Below are 17,716 nucleotides of genomic sequence, written 5' to 3' on the forward strand. Positions count from 1 at the left end.
TGATGGTCACGTGACCCTAAAGAGCCCCTGTACATCTTAAGGTGGAAAGTGAAGCTCAGCAAAAACCAGACGTTCAGGTGGCGTGAGGGTAAGTTACCGTAAAAGTCGGGTTACAAGCCGCTACTACCTTCGGTTGGTGTCCTCGCTGTAGCCAGCTAGCGTTGCTCCTAGCCCTCCGCTAGCTGTTCACTAGCTGTCTGCTAGCTACCTACTAGTTACCCGACAACCACCGAAGGTAGCGGCACCAGCCCCGGCTCGACGCCTGACTCGGGCAGCGGGGACGCGGACAGTAGCAGCAGCGGGGAGCTAGCAGCAGCGCTAGCTTGCTACAGCGAGGACACGGACAGTAGCAGCAGCGAGGAGCTAGCAGCAGCGCTAGCTTGCTACAGCGAGGACACGGACAGTAGCAGCAGCGAGGAGCTAGCAGCAGCGCTAGCTTGCTACAGCGAGGACACGGACAGTAGCAGCAGCGAGGAGCTAGCAGCAGCGCTAGCTTGCTACAGCGAGGACACGGACAGTAGCAGCAGCGAGGAGCTAGCAGCAGCGCTAGCTTGCTACAGCGAGGACACGGACAGTAGCAGCAGCGAGGAGCTAGCAGTAGCGCTAGCTTGCTACAGCGAGGACACGGACAGTAGCAGCAGCGAGGAGCTAGCAGCAGCGCTAGCTTGCTACAGCGAGGACACGGACAGTAGCAGCAGCGAGGAGCTAGCAGCAGCGCTAGCTTGCTACAGCGAGGACACGGACAGTAGCAGCAGCGAGGAGCTAGCAGTAGCACTAGCTTGCTACAGCGGGGGACACCCACCGACGGTTAGGAGCGACTTGTAACCCGACGTTTACGGTACTCTTCATGTAATATTTGGGGAACGCTTCAATTTCTTGCAGATATATGCAATTTTAAAAAGCAGCATTTCACAGGTCGGCGCTCACGAGCCCCAGTGAGTTCCTCGTGTGCACTTCGAGCACACGAGGAACTCCAACTCTCCCTTTGCTGGAGTTCAAAACAGCGGCTCGGGAGAAGCTCTCCATTTATTTCTAATGAACAGAATCCAACATTGTTCTCTTCTTTTTTCTTATTAAAAGCAACCACGGGCATTTTAAACTGCAGTTAATTACCTAATTTAATGAAGAATGCACAATAGCCCACATAAGAGAGACACGCGTTTAGAATTTTTTCTTTAGAGCGTTTGCTTTTGTGTAAATAATTTGTCAATAACTCATTTAAATATATATAAAACAGCACATAGGCATTGAAAACGCCTGCAGGGTTAACGTAAAGCACTTTTGACTGAATATGTAGCTTGTTGCTATTATAAATGACTTATTTAAAAATCAATCATGCTTTTTTCCCCCCTTCTTTTTACAGGAAACGTGATGAATACGTCTGAGCAGCTGATGATGATGAGGCAGTGCTTTCTCATAGTTCTTTTTGACACAAATGGTGACACTGGTTTGTGATGTACATGATAATAATCACCATGTCGGCAGCCGTGATTGCCTATTGTGCTGAAATTAATATAAAAAACGTGGCTGAAGGACTCTGTGATCTGTGTTCATTGAGCTGAGACACGCTGATAGTGTGCTTTTAGTGTTGCTCGTCTGTTGTCTGCTTCATAGTTTTTGTCTTTCGATTGGCGTTTTATTGCATCAGCTTTTAAGAAAGCGCACGGTTTTGATCTTTTATGTCTGTAACCTGCGCAGCACTCCACCCAGGGATTACAGATGAAAATTAGCTTTTTTTTTTGCACGTTGTTCTTGCTAAATAACCATTAAACAAAGAAATAAACAAAATGGCTCCCAAACTGAAAACACAGTTTACACTGTAAGACAAACAACTTTTCCATTTGTCCTTATTTTCAAGTATATGTCTACAAATTCTGATTATTATTATTATTATTATAAAATATGTTACCACAGTGCAAACCTAATCCCTGGCACTAGATGGCCCCATCAGCCTTCTCTACACTGCAGTCAGGCACCAAAGCAATATAGGGCAGCTAATCTGAAAAACGGCCTCGCAAATTGATGGTTTATATAACAATCAATGCATTTAGCACCTATGAGGATGGGCCGCAAATTCAATTTAATTGGACACAATGGCTGATATTTCATTTGGAGGCAGGAATGAGGGAGCTGCCGTAGGCGGACGACTAAGTTGCTGATGACTCAACAGGAAACCACCATCTTTTTTTTTTTTTAAATGCTGGAGACTCTGAAGGGGCGCCAGATGTCTGAAGCTGTGTCCCACACTGCATCCGAAATATTGGCTGTTTTTTGTTTTTTTTTAGAAGTACAGGAGGACACCAGAGGGTTTTCTGACTCTGTGATGGGGAAGTAAAGGCAACAAGATGGTAGACAATAGCTTACAGACAGATAGATAGACTGAGCCAGCAATTTTTGCAAATCTAGCGCAACTTTTTGGAGATTGAGCAAAGCCAAGAAGAAGCAGACAACCAGACAGAGACAGAGAGCGTAATCCCTAATCGAAACCAGCTGCATCCGACGCAGCGGGCCAACTGGGATCAATGGTGAGCTCGAACAGAGCCTGATCACGGCCATGTTCGTCATCATGTCTGATCGTGTGCTGCAGAGGTCACCGCAACACACGACACACACGACACGACACAAACACACACACTTCCTGCTTTAAATCAAGCCAAGTGCCGCTTGCCGGGGCCAGAATATATCATCATGTTGCATTCTGCAGCCGCAGCGAGAGGGAGGGAGGGGCGGGGGGGGGGATCGGAGGGCCGCCCTCGCTCCGCCAGAAAAGTCGCGGTCTCGTCGAAAACCATCTTGGTTTTTTCCAAAAATACGGGTTGCCAGGGAGACGCGGCGCCGCAGGCAGAGCGGGGAGGGCTGAACGGCAGCGCTGGTTTCCAGCTCTGTGAGCTGATTGCTGCTGCTGGCTGCTTTCTCCAACCGCCTGCCTCCTCCTACTGGAGCATCCGCTTTATCGATCCTTCAAAACTTTCTCGTCTCTCCCAAACACGCTACTGTAGACGAGGATCACATGGAGATGCTATCGAATGAACACCCTTTCTTTTTTGCATCAAACGGTAAAGGAAGGGAGGAATATATATATATATAAATATATATATATATATGGGAATGTAATGTAACTATTGGAAAATCAAGATTTTGATGGTAAACTTTTACTTTATTGTGTGAAAAGATTTATTTCGCGTAACTTTTAGATACATTTGAAGTCTCTTTGGCTCCAATTGATATATTTAATGTATTATTGTCTCTGTAAATCCACTTTTTGGGGATGGATAGATTGAGCATTTTCGACAGAGCTTTCCTTGTGTCCTTGTTTTGAGATGTTTATCACCCCGCGTGCGTTGCATGGTTAACCGCTGCTGTCACCTGTCATCAGCCCGCTGATAGAGAGATCGGTCGCCATTTAAAGAGGCAGGCGGGTAAAAGCCCAGGTGGAAAACACGGATATTCAGGGAGACTGCATGCACAAAATTACGTGTTTTGGGGGAATATTAAAGCATTTCAATATAATCGATAAGAAACCCCAAAACCTGAAAATGAGAACGATATTTCCCCTTTTAATAAAAGCTGAGTTTAACTTAACACGTGTTTTACATGACTATGATTAATGGATGGACAATTATTAAAGTCAGGTGTGATGAATACGACTCCTCAGTTAGTTATATTGTGAGAAAAGACAACAATACATCTGAAGATATAAACTACAGCCAGAGGCCGACGAAAATAGGTTTCCAAATCAGACATATTTCATTAATTTTTTATTTTTTTTAAGTTGAACGTCTGGAATTTGAAATATTTCAGCGACATGGATCTAAATACCAAGTTTCCTCCATTCCAAACTAAGATAACAGCATATTTGCATTAAAATGCATCCAGATGCCGTAAACGGCGCCGAGTGCATTCAGGAGAGAATCACTGACCTCTTATATACTTATGTGGCATGCATGATTCATTTGCAATATTTGAGAGCAGTCAAGCTCAGAATATGCAAATTCACTTCTACTTCATGGCTGTTTATAAAAAAAAAAAAAAAAAAGCGCTGTGGAGGCCGGTGCCGTGCCGATGCGGCGTGCGTCATCATCGCCCGCGAGGTCGGCGGCCTCCAGTGTCTCAGTGAAAAATTCACTGCATTCATTGTACTTGCGAGCATGAAGTGAATTTAATTCTCCCCTTCATACAGGATTCATGCCACCGGGCTGGGAAACCGCAGCTAAAGACTATATAGATGTGAGAAAAAGTTCATTCGGAGTTCAGAGTTCATTAAGATTTTATATCAGTTTGAGCCTTTAATGGACGGGGCTCCTTCAAACTAAAAGCCCTTTTGACTGGTTGCATGTTTTGGGATTTCTAAATGAGCAGAAAAACTAAATTTATCAATTTTTGTCAGAGAATCAATGTAAATAAAGATAAAGCGCAAAGCGGTAAAGCTTAATGAGGTAGCCTTTTTTTAATTTATTTTTATTTTTTTAAATGAATCAACTTGTTTTCAATCAGTCAGAATCTCATTAACCATCATAAAGCCGTCTGTCTGCCTTCCTCTCGTATTCTGCGTGGCTTCAGACTGATCATGCAAAAGTCTGCAGCAGGCGGGAACACCTACAGCCTGTCAATCACACGGCCCAGGCTCTCCTTCCCAACAGATTGCAGGAGAAAAAGACAAAATACAAGCAAATAAAAGCAAAAATGCAAAAACGTGAACTGACATAAACCTGTAAGGAAGCTGGTTGTTTTCTCCACAGTTTCTTCCCTTTAGTACAAAACACTCCCTTGTTTTGAAAAAGGTCGCAATAAAAAAAGTTTGTTCTTTCCTTTCCCTTGAAACAAAGTGCCGCTTGTGGTCAGCTCGAATTCCCACCAGTTTGAAATGAGCGAAAGGGAAAAAGAAAAGTACCCGACGAATTGAAAGTTTACTTCTTTTTTTAAGATACGATTTTTCCGACAGCGGCTGTGTTCACCATACTGCTTCCATAAAGAGCGAAACATTACCTCCAGCCCCGTGTTGCGCGTCAGTTTCGGCGGCTCGTCGTTGACCGCCGCGACCGTCACCGAGATGGTGACGGGGAGGCTGCGGCGCTCGATCTCATAGGCCGAGGCAGAGAGCGTGAAGCTGTCCTCCTTGCTCTCGGTGCTGTCATGCATGTAGTAGACGTGTCCGAGCTTCAGCTGCAGGGAAGACACACACACACACACACACATATACACTTATTAAAAAAACATCCAGTTGTCACACAATTCTGTATCGGACCTGGATGGTAAGAAACAACCTGACGAGAGGCCTGAAAGGTGGAATAATATTTCACAATGTGTCTCACAGCGTCCATATCCAAGCAACGCTGCAGAGAAAACGCAAATCCACGACATTGATTCTGTCTCGGATTCTTACATTTTTGATACAAAAGGTGTTCGTGCATAACATTTCCTCACACAGCCGCGTTTCCCCCGACGCGGGGCAACATTACTCATAATAGTATTTTTTTTTTTTTACTAATTATCTGGCGCGCTACTCAGCCTGTGAAAACATAATGTTTAATGTCTTTAGTGGCTCCGGGGGATCTAATTATTTCAGTCTTTTTTAGTTTTCGGAGGCTAGAAATTTCATGAACATTTTTTCGACAGAGAACCTGGGTTACAAAGTGGAGTTTGAGGCGTGGGCGTTTACTAGACAGGGAGAATCTCACACACAAAAAATATGCCGTTGGGACTAAAAGCCTGAATATTTAATAAATCTTTCACTTGTTAGCCCAACAACTTTATACAAAGTAGTAAATTCCCATTAATATCGCTTTCTCTCCCTTTTTTTGATCTCCGAACAGAATACATGTAAGTTATTAAAGCAAGAGTTGGTTTACTCAAATTGTTAACTAGCTTGATCTTCATCTTTTAGGGCCTTCCAACAGTGAGACATTTGTGAGTTTCATGTGAGAATGTACGTATACGTTTGTCATTTTCTTGCAGAGTGAGATGAAAGTTAGCCAAGCGACAATTAGCATTACTAGCTTAGCATGACAGGCGGCATGCGGCGACCACGCCGCTCAGCGCGCGCGTCATCTCACGCCGCGTAGTCCGAGACGCCGCTGCAATGTCTGAATGCATACGCGCGAACGTGCTACGCTCAGAGCCGGTGACGTCGAATGGACAGGGAGGAAGATGAATTACCTCGAGGGAGGAGGAAGAGGAGGAGGAAGGTCGCATAGGTCAAACAAACACAGACGTTCAACCACTCAAGGAGTCTGGTTCATAGTTTATTTTTGTCAGGTTATTGATATTTGTCACGTGTTTTCTGTCGACTTCCTGCCGTTTTTTTTCACTTCACGCACTTATTTTAAAGCCAATTCATGATATTTCTTCTAAACCTTACTAAGTGGTTTTTGTGTCTTAAACTTTGGCCCTTTTCACGGCCTTCCCTCGGTTGTTTGGACAGCCATCCTATAGTCTCTGTGCTAAGCTAAGCTAACTGTCTCCTAAGCTAACTGTCTCCTCTCTTTGTTTTTCAGCAGATGACAGAAACATGGTAGCGTTTATGTTCCAGCAGCCTTTTTTTTCCCGTACAGTCAACACAACTTCCTTTGTTGCACTAAATAGATAATATATGTTTCATAAAAACTGTTGAGATAAAGCCTATAATCACGTCTCCTGAAGTCTGGCAGCGGCACACGGACGAGCAGAATCTCCCATGTGGGACGAAACCTTGAGGGAAACCAGATGCAGAAGAGAATCAGTCATCCTGTGTCAAGCGAGCGGGACGGAAAACAGCACCTGCGGCTGAGCCCAGACTTTCTGCATTCAGAGGAGCCGCCGAGCTCTGCTTTCTCATGTCTTAATCTGCATATGCAAGGGATTAACTGGACACGTTCACAAGAGACACTCCGGCTCCTCCTCTTGCAAAAAGAGGACAGTTGGAACTTTTGTCTCGGACAAAAAGCCGGGAAGCTGCGGCGCTTTTTAGGACCCGCTTCAGAGAGCAGGAAGTGGCAAATGGATCCCATATGACGGGCATCCTTCTGGAATAACAACCCCCATCATCATTACCGATCGGGGGGGGAAAGTCAGCGAGACGATCAGTCTGCTCGCTGGGACAATAAACAGCGGGGTGGCTGCTGGACATGTGGCCTTTAGAGTTTACCTCCAGAGAGACTTCATGCAGGAGTCAATATTTATTTCATTTCTTTGCTCCTTTGTGTAAAAGGTTTTGTGCGCCGACTGTATTTTGAGTCGTATAAACCAAAGAGGACAGAATTAGTGTTGTACGTAAATATTAAAGTTGTCTATGTGGACTTTAAGAGGTTTCCGCAGATGGAAGACCTAATTGAGACCCGATGGAGAGCTGGACCTGATTAAAGCGACGCTGTATCCGCAGCAAAGCGTTTCAGTTGGATCAAACTCGACGTCGCATGTGCCGCCGAACGTGTTCGAGGCTCGGCCGCTCAAAGCCGGAGGGAATCAAACGCCCGACATTGTCTGACGCAGTGGCGTGGCCTCACGCTTCATGTGGTCGGTGTTCATGTCGACGCTGTTTAACACCACGATGTTACTGTCGTCAAACTTTTTTTTCTGGCACGCTGCAGTTTGGAGGAAGCAAAATGTTCGGGCCGCACCGCCCCAACAACATGGGAACAAAATGGTGCAACTTTTTGAGACTCTTCCATCCGTGCTTTTTTAATTAACAGATTAAAGATAATTGAAATCCCTTTCATATAAACCAGATTGCTCCATCTGACAAAAAACAAATAACATGTGCAATCACTTTGTTAAAACAATGCAAATAAAGTTATATAAGTGCAAAAATAACCAATATTTGGCTAAAAAGATGACCAAGGAAGTCGGTTGGGTCCCTATTTTCTCCCCATAGTTTCATGTTCAAGTGCCCTTGAGCAAGACACTGAAGCCCCAGAGCTTCACAGCAGCACAAAGCTCCTTAAATACTGAGGATGGTCAGATGCAGAGAGTAACTCACCCACTGTGAGATTAATAAAGGAGCATTACAAAATAATAATCATAATTTTGTTTCCCTAAGAATCCGCATCTCCCCCCAACACCCCACCTGTAATACCATCGCGCCCCACTAGAGGGTCGCGCCCCACAGTTTGAGAACCACTGCTGTGTACACTTACATAACCTCAGTGAACCAAGCCAGCGACACGATCGCAAAAAAAAAATGACAACACGCCTCCAGTTGTGTTCAAACACACCTTGGAGAAAAAACCCTGCAGATACCCGACTTTAATATTTGAAACAAATGCAGTCTGCAGGTTTAAATGCTTCACTGACTGAGGATTGGACATTTATCCTTCCATGTGGTTCTCATTTGGGAGAACAGACTGTTTTTCATTTTCTGAGTACAACAGTAAAAGAAAACAGAGAAAACACAGACAGCAAAACAGAAAAAAAAGAGTAAAAATGTTTTTTCTCTCTGACATTTCCATAGCAGCATATAATACTAATATAATATCTGTGTTCATTTCTGACGCTCCGTTGTTAATGCTACCGTGGCTACGCACTAAACCTCACGTGAGCTGCACAGTGGCTCTTCCAGAGGCAGCATAGCGCCGGACGCTCGTGGCGCTCACACTTACTATAGGAATACACACCGGGCCGGTTTATTTTGGCTTCGGGCGGTCCAAAGACATCCTCAGTTTCTCCACAATGCTTCAGCAAAGCAGGGGAGGAGAAGGAGGAGAAGGAGGAGAAGGAGGGGGGAGGTGCAGGAGCTGAGAGATACGCGTCTAACTAGCTCCAGTAAACTATGTGGTCCATTCAGAATGCATGAGCTTTTGGGGGTTTTATTTTCAATGGTAACTATGCTCATGCATTTTTGATTTTTTCCTAAAGCTGGAGCCTCCAAACCACACGGAGAGCGAGTGGAGAGCTGCAGCTCCACGTGTCTCCTCCTCCTCCTCTCTCCCTCTTTCTGTCTCCTTCCTCCTCCTCTCTCCCTCTTTCTGTCTCCTTCCTCCTTCTCTCTCCCTCTTTCTGTCTCCCTCCTCCTTCTCTCTCCCTCTTTCAGTCTCCTCCTCCTTCTCTCTCCCTCTTTCTGTCTCCTTCCTCCTTCTCTCTCCCTCTTTCTGTCTCCTTCCTCCTTCTCTCTCCCTCTTTCTGTCTCCTTCCTCCTTCTCTCTCCCTCTTTCTGTCTCCTTCCTCCTTCTCTCTCCCTCTTTCTGTCTCCTTCCTCCTCCTCTCTCCCTCTTTCTGTCTCCCTCCTCCTTCTCTCTCCCTCTTTCTGTCTCCTTCCTCCTTCTCTCTCCCTCTTTCTGTCTCCTTCCTCCTTCTCTCTCCCTCTTTCTGCCTCCTTCCTCCTTCTCTCTCCCTCTTTCTGTCTCCTTCCTCCTTCTCTCTCCCTCTTTCTGTCTCCTTCCTCCTTCTCTCTCCCTCTTTCTGTCTCCTTCCTCCTTCTCTCTCCCTCTTTCTGTCTCCTTCCTCCTTCTCTCTCCCTCTTTCTGTCTTCCTCCTCCTTCTCTCTCCCTCTTTCTGTCTCCCTCCTCCTTCTCTCTCCCACTTTCTGTCTCCTTCCTCCTTCTCTCTCCCTCTTTCTGTCTCCCTCCTCTTTCTCTCTCCCTCTTTCTGTCTCCTTCCTCCTTCTCTCTCCCTCTTTCTGTCTCCTTCCTCCTTCTCTCTCCCTCTTTCTGTCTCCTTCCTCCTTCTCTCTCCCTCTTTCTGTCTCCTTCCTCCTTCTCTCTCCCTCTTTCTGTCTCCTTCCTCCTTCTCTCTCCCTCTTTCTGTCTCCTTCCTCCTTCTCTCTCCCTCTTTCTGTCTCTCTCCTCTTTCTCTCTCCCTCTTTCTGTCTCCTCCTCTTTCTCTCTCCCTCTTTCTGTCTCCTTCCTCCTTCTCTCTCCCTCTTTCTGTCTCTCTCGTCTTTCTCTCTCCCTCTTTCTGTCTCCTCCTCTTTCTCTCTCCCTCTTTCTGTCTCCCTTCTCATTCTCTCTCCCTCTTTCTGTCTCCCTCCTCTTTCTCTCTCTCCCTCCTCCTGTCTCCCTCCTCCTTCTCTCTCCCTCTTTCTGTCTCCCTTCTCATTCTCTCTCTCTTCTCCTTCTCTCTCCCTTCTTCTCTCTCAATCCTCCTTCTCTCCCCCTCCTCCTTTTCTCTCCCTCTTTCTTTCTCTCTCCCTCCTTCTCTCTCCCTCATCCTTCTGTATCCCTCCTCCTTCTCTTTCCCTCCTCTCTTTCTCCTTCTGTCTCTCGCCTCCTTTTCTCTCCCTCCTCTTTCTTTCTCTCCCTATCCTCTTTTCTCCCTTCTCCTCTCCCCCTCCTCCTTCTCTCTCCTTCCTCCTTCTCTCCCCCTCCTCCTCCTCTCTCCCTCCCTCTTTCTGTCTGGCACAACACAACAAATCCAGCAGCACTGAGAAGTAACCGAAGGGGAAGTTTAATGCTGAAGCCTCGCTGTGGTAATCCTGCCGAACAGCCACCGAGATGTAGTCGTAAGACGAAGATGTTCTGCTCCCTGGAGTTATTAAGACAGGATGAAATGTGGATTATTGAGGGGTTTTTTTGGGGTGTTCGGGGGGGAAATGTTTGGTCCCAGCCCGACAGAAAAACAAGAATCTCGATCCACATTTAAAAAATTCATGTCCTTTGAAGAAATTATCAAATCTATTTAATCCTTTAAAAAAAATAAGTTTAGCAAGAGGCAATGCATGCGAGACACATATGCTAACAATTTAGGGAAACCAACCATTTTGGTGGATAAAAAAGCCTCGCGTTTCATTTTACAAGGTTCTGCCCACAAGCTGGGCAAAAAGAAATGTCAGAACTTTGTGGAAAAAAAACAGCACGGAAGACAAATCAACCCCCAAAAACATCCTTTTGCAGATTTCATAGGTTCATGTAAAAGGATGCACGCATGCACAAAAACACAGTGCACTTAAACATCTGATCATGTGGAGGCGAGTTAGAAATGCGTAGAAAGGAGAAGCGCTGGATCTTTAGGCAAATATACAAATCATATAAATATGTTGGGGTCCATCTGGACAGTAAATTAAACTGGAAAAAGAACATTGATGCTAAAGTTAAAGAGGCTCTGTCAAGTCTTGTCGTCTATGGTGACAAATGAGTCTTCCCACTGTGGATCCATCCATCCATCCATCCATCCATCCATCCATCCATCCATCCATCCATCCATCCATCCATCCATCCATCCATCCATCCATCCATCCATCCATCCATCCATCCATCCATCCATCCATCCATCCATCCATCCATCCATCCATCCATCCATCCATCCATCCATCCATCCATCCATCCATCCATCCATCCATCCATCCATCCATCCATCCATCCATCCATCCATCCATCCATCCATCCATCCATCCATCCATCCATCCATCCATCCATCCATCCATCCATCCATCCATCCATCCATCCATCCATCCATCCATCCATCCATCCATCCATCCATCCATCCATCCATCCATCCATCCATCCAATCAAGCCAACTTCCGGTCATGCTACCATATTGGTCGAAAAACGTTGGTATGAAACTTAACTTGATTGTTGATTAGTTACAAAACTGTGAGACTTATTGAGGGAAGGATCATACACAAGTTTCCACCAACAGTACACACATAAATATACGTTGTTTGAATCAGGAGCGAGGGAGATGTACGAGTGTTTTTCCCCGTTTCTCTCATCGCGTACCTCTTCCCACGTAAAGTACGTCACTTCGTCTCCGTCCAGGTAGCGGATGTCCCCGTGCCGCGGCGCCTCTTCCACGACAAAGTCGATGTTGGCCGCGGTGTAAAAAGGATGCGAGATGTTGACGATCTCCGCGTCCACGGCCCTGCCGGCGCCTTCCTTCACCGTGAAGTTGAAGGTCTGGACGGGGATGAGCCGGGGCACGATGTTCACGGAGACGCGCAGGTCCTCCACTGTGGTGAACCCGTTGCTGACGTCGAGCGTGAAGCCGTCGTCGCCCTGAAAGAGACGGATGTCCGAGTAAGTTATCGATACGCTCAAAACAAACCTCGTGCCTTTCAGATTCATCAGGGTGCAAGTTTAACTAGAAGTGCGACTATGAAAAAAAGAAGCTGCCACATTTGATTTACTGCGGTGCAGCAGAATAAATGAATGGACAATAAACCTGGACGGATGCAGACACGTAGAGGATGGATCCCTGATTGATGTCCTCTTGAGTGAAGGACTGAATGTAGTCGAGGACGGGCGAGGAGGCGCCGTCCGAGCTGTTCGTCAGCTTGACCACGTGGCCGAGACGAGGAGGCTCTTTGACGGTGAACACCATTTCTGTGGGAACAATGTCAGCTTGATCCACCTGGAAAAAAAGGTACACAACGTTAATGATATTTCATGTCTTGTTTTTGTACCATCTGAAAGTGATTTGTGGAAAGAGGAAGCTTTCTGAATTAAATATATCTAAAAATCTGACTTTAAGTGACTCACTGCTGCCGAAAATACTAGGAGGTTGCGCAACAACAGCAGTTGGTAAAACAAATAAACTACAAAAACAAAAGTTTTACTTTGTCAGCGGTATTTTAAATAGACATCTGGACAGCTTTTCTGACTTCCTTTTAGAACGGGAGCGTTATTTTAAGTTAATATTAGTGCACTACATTCATTTGTTTTATGAATACACTGTCAACTTTACTGTAATTAATACCTGACGGTACAAGTAGAGCATAAAATATCAAACTAGAACACCGCGACTGTATGAAACTTTAAAAGAATATATATATTTTTTCATTTGGTAACATTTAATGACATGCTGCAGATTTACACGCGAGGCAGATTTATGGTCGTCCCGCTGAGACGATTTAACAAACTCTCTGGAGCCTGAAGCCGGGGAGTATTTACAGCCACGCGTTTCAGAAGATCATAGGATTTGTTCACTACGTTTTCCAGGAGTATGTGTACTCGTCAATACTGCAGATTCAGGATGCGTGCGCTTTGGTGAAATGAAAGTTTAAAAAGGAGAAAAGTTAAGAAATTTAGACGGAGACTCTCTTCTGAACGGGACAATTTAAACCTCGTTAATTGCATTCAAGATGAAGTGCGGGCAGGTTCATCTTATAAATTACAGTGGGCTTCAGGAAGCTCCTCGGGGGATACTTAGTGCCCTGTTTTCCACACTTAATAGACTGTAATTTAGTACATGAACTAGATTAAAAGCAGCAACTGCAGAGTCATATTTAGCCCTGTTTTCATGTGGCGATAATGTAGATTAGAGGCAGGGTTACAAAACAGGGCAGTGTGCTTGAATGAGTCGTGCGAAAGATCCATTTCACAAATAAACTTGAAACAGACAAAGACAAGTTGTATAAATATTATTATAAACATGAAATGATGTCTTGATGAATAAAAACAAACAGCTTCATAGATTAAATGTCAGCCAAGCTAATTAATAATATATTTGTGATGAGTAGCTTTCAAGCACATAATAACATTTTTTTCCAGTTATTGAAAACTAATTTTGTATTGCTCTACACACTGTTATGCGTCAGTTACCTTGAGATTATCCTGGGTGATTATGGTGTGCTCTCCCTCATAGGAAATGACGACCTCATTGGTTATCACCTCAGGCTCAGAGAGGTAACCTTGCTTGAATATTTTAATCCTGAATGTGCCTTCTTCGGAGTGTCCTCTCGCTTGGACGCTGAAGCCGAAGGAGTCCTTGGATCTCAGACTTTCGTAGCTGTGCTCGTAAGAGACGACGCCTTTTTTCAGGTCCTCCTGGGTGAACTCCGCGGCCTCAATCCCGCTCACGATAATCCTGCCGTCGCCGGGCGGCGACGTGACCTGGAACTTGATCTCACCGTCGTCTCGGATGTCCATGTTGGAGTCGGCGCTCAACAGGGTGGTGTTCAGGGTCTTGGTGCTGCCGTGGTCGATGACAATGATGGTGTTGTTCACCACTTGGAGGTAGGGCTCACCCGCCTGGATCTCCAGCAGCGCGGTGGTCTTGTGGAAGCCGTCCGACACCTGCAGCGAGAACCGCTCCCGGTCGGCTCCGTGGTGAATGAAGAGGATGTTCATATCTCGCAGGTCGGCTTGCGTGAAACGGAACAGCGGCTGTGAGGGATTGGACGTCGAGACGATGTTGCCCGACAGGATTCCCTCGCGGGCGTAGACAATTTGGGTGTCGTTGAAATCTGCGTCGTCGTCTTTAAACTGGATGACGTCGGTCGTTAGCAGACGCTGACCGTGGCGGACGATGTTGAAGACTTTGTCCACGACCCTCACCGGAGCGTGCTCGTTCTTGGATTGGATGGATATCCTGAAGACTCCGGACACCGTCCCCTCGTCGCCATTTTCCGCTCCTTGATCCGATGCCGAGAAATGGAACCCGTCGGCGGTCGTCTCGGAGCCGTCGTGCTTGTAAATGAGCCTTTCGGACTGGAGGTCTTCGTTGCTGAATACTCTTATCGCCCCTTCAAATCTAGGCTGCCCAAGTGGGGAGTCTCTTATCAGTCGCCCATGCTTTGGCCCTTCTGTGACCCGGTACATAAAATCTGTCGAACCTGGAGAATGTACCCAAAGATAGTTGTTGTTCACGGCACTTTCACCACCCTGCAGGACAACCAGCCTCTCATTGGTCAAAACAGGAGCATTGGCATTGGCAAAGATGGTAATTGGAAAGGTGTATATGGGAGAGTACTGATCATCAGCGAGGACTCTGAACTTGAACTGGTCGAGACTAAACACAGATCCCTGCACACGCACACTATAGCTGATACTACTGTCCAAAATGTCCTTCTGTGTGAAGATGTCCCCATCATTCAACTCTCTGTCCGACAACTTGAGACTGCCGAGTGCCGGAGGGTTGACAAGTATGTATTTTATAGTTTGTGGATCTGTGTTTTTCCCTTTTACTTCGGCTTGAAGCTTCGAGAGTCCGATGGTTTGCTCCCTGCCCGCCTCCATCTCTAACAGGACCAGGGTAGAAACTTTCACTTGTGCAGGGATGACCTTGACCAAGAAGGTGTTGTTCGAGAGGGAGAACTGCCCCAGGTGGACGTTGAATTGAATCCGCTCGGTCACAATATCCTCCTGGTCAGTCGAGTCTGTGCTGACATATCTAAGGTGGTCTTGATCCAGGTCAAATTGATGGAAAGAAGTAACCTGCTTGTACATCCCATCACTTGTCTTTATCTGCAGTTCTCCAAATATCAAAGGTTGCGTAACGTTATACGTGATGTCTCCATTACGAGGATGAGCGATGACGGCCAGACTTTGACCGCTTATGGAAGCGTTGCCTCCTTGAGACAAGAGAAGGCCAGTGTTGGTGACTATAGTCATGTGTGGCTGTGTCACAGACAACGTGAAAGTAGACGAATGGCTTACCGACTGCCCGTCAGACACTTCCAAGGTAATTCCAGCGGCTCTACCCCCTCGGTGTATGAAATAGATATTTCCATCTTTCAATTCCCTGCAAGTGAACTCTGAAATGCTCCTTCCCGGCTGCTGACCATTTTCTAAGTAACCAAATTCCATGAAAGGCTCTGCGGTCACAGCTACTGTTAATTCATCACAGCGGGTGTCGGCATCGGTGATTTTGATAAGGTCGGGACTCAGACGAGTTCTGCCGTTTTCCGTGACGGTGATTTCTCCTCCACCGAGTTGCGGTACATCATTGACGGGGAGAATTTCAACTGGCAGGACGTACTCCTGAGGAGTCTTTAAACACTCTGGAAGGTAGCCGTTACTTTCAGCGACCACCTGCAGCTGGACCTGATCCGTGTGCCTTTCGTTTCCATCGTGCATGTATTTAATTTTATCATTGATGACGTCAAGGAGAGTGAACTTTTGAGTGCGTTTTGTATTCGTGTTTATGTCGAGCAAGCCATACCAGGGATTATTCTGGATAGTAAAGATGATCTGAGATTGACGCATTCCTACAGCACTGAGGTCAAATGTCGGATTTAGGTTGTTGATCGAAATAAAAGCTTCCCCACCTTCAGGCACAAGCAATGGGGTGACATCAAGAAGGTTTGTGACATTTTTGAATACCTCTGGCGTATCATCTGTTGGGTAGCAATGCTGCTGGCTGTCGCCCATATTAACGAATCGGATGCGGACAGGTGGCGACGTAGTTGCGTCAGTGTCATAGTAGCTTGAGTAGTCGTATTCCTCTCCTTCACATTTAACGTGAACATCTTTGGTCACCAAAGCATCCTGCAGGCTTCTCTCTTTCTGATTTACTTTGATTTCCCCCAAACAACCAATGAAGGATTCTGCCGTCATTTCCTCTTCTGTGCGACTTAAGGACTCGCTATCACGAAAGACGTCCTTCATTTTCCCCTGTATGCCTCCTAGATACAAGTTTCCAACCAAGTCCAATGATTGTGATGCGTCGAGAGGAAGGGAGGAAGACTGGCTATCTACGTTCAAGACAAAAGAGTCCTGACGGACTTCAACCCGAACTCTATGCCACTGATCGTCATCCAGCTGCACCTGGGTATTCTCCAGTATCTCCAAGCCATTGCCAAGGTCCAGCATGCCTTTGAGATAGCCTTTCACGACACCAATGGCAATAAAGTCTGACTCTTGGCCTGGGTGGAAAACAAGCAACGCGTCCTCAATGGTGGTTTTCATGAGGATTTCTAAGACCCTTGGAGCACCACTCGCCCCGCTCCAGGTAGGGAAGGACACGAAGGAGTCAGGGGTGCTGAAACTCGTTGCCTCTCCGTCGCCAGCCTCAAACTCACTGCTGCAGGATTCCTTCGTGTCGTGGCATTGTTTAAAAGCCGAGCTGAGAATATCAAACTGGTGGGACTCAAATTTGACATTAGTCATGCAGCCGCGGAACGGGGGAATGGCATTGCTGACGTAGGAAGCGTCCAGGTCTCCGGTGCCCCCGAGCCAAATGCCCCGGTCAATATTAAGCTGCTCGTTGTCGTCGTCCACGGGAACATATGTTGGGAAGAGGTCATCGATTGTCATGGTGAGTTTGCCGTCGAGCAGCGTGAGCGCGATTTTGTGGTCCAGAAGGTTGTTCAGCTGCACTCCTTGGGATGAAGACAGGGTCACCTCACCGGCCCCCATGTTCATTCGTGCCTAAGGGAAAACAAACAAACAGATTTTATGGATTATATTTAACTTGCAATACATTGCCGGTTTTGTACATGCAAATCAAATTGTATGTGATCATTATCTAAGGGTGTCAGCCCACCCTGAAATGTACAGTCGTCCCTCGTTATAACGCGGTTCACCTTTTGCAGACTTGCTGGGGTTTTTTTCAGCTACAGTATGAACGTGCATTGTGTTCGGCGTCCTGATTGGCTAAGGGACTGTACTGTACACCGTTTTCAATCAATCACCTCCGTGCAGTGTCTCCTGTACAGTACAGAATACGTTCGGCTAAAAAGACAGCGGCGCCAGGACAAAGAGGCGCGGTCAGAGGACCTCGTAGATTGACCATTAAATGAAATTTGTTAAAAACGTTTGGGCTTATTTTTTTAAATCCGCGAAAGTTTGAACTTTGAGAGTGTTTAAATAAGAGGGAAATGTGAGAAAATGTTAATGCCTGTTTGAGAAAAGTGTATGAAAGTGTGTGGTTGGGGGTTTTACAGCCTTAAAACATGTATATTAATGGTAAAAAATAAAAAATAACCCGTCTATCGCGGGTTATTTTTAGAACATATCCCCCACGATAAACGAGGACCATTGTATATACACTCCAAGTTTGTTGAGAAAATCTCTCTTGAATGCACAATTAGCAACCCAAATCCTCTCATAAAAACACTTGGATTTAAGCGTTATTTCATTGCAATGTT

General features: G+C 46.0%; 1 protein-coding gene across 1 annotated transcript in view; it reads right to left on the reverse strand.

The window, feature by feature from the left end:
* The window catches only part of cspg4 (chondroitin sulfate proteoglycan 4), a 41,586-nt gene that overhangs the window by 10,979 nt on the left and 12,891 nt on the right, over positions 1 to 17,716 (reverse strand). The window contains exons 4-7 of the mRNA XM_068602420.1: positions 13,449 to 16,997; positions 12,070 to 12,258; positions 11,628 to 11,903; positions 4,987 to 5,163 (exon numbers count right to left, since the gene is read on the reverse strand). Coding sequence (XP_068458521.1) covers positions 4,987 to 5,163; positions 11,628 to 11,903; positions 12,070 to 12,258; positions 13,449 to 16,997 — 4,191 coding nt within the window. The remainder of the gene's footprint in view (positions 1 to 4,986; positions 5,164 to 11,627; positions 11,904 to 12,069; positions 12,259 to 13,448; positions 16,998 to 17,716) is intronic.

Source organism: Clinocottus analis, unplaced genomic scaffold, assembly GCF_023055335.1.
Source record: "Clinocottus analis isolate CAN_PGR_092001 unplaced genomic scaffold, fCliAna1.0.p SCAF_6, whole genome shotgun sequence".
NCBI lineage: Eukaryota > Metazoa > Chordata > Actinopteri > Perciformes > Cottidae > Clinocottus > Clinocottus analis.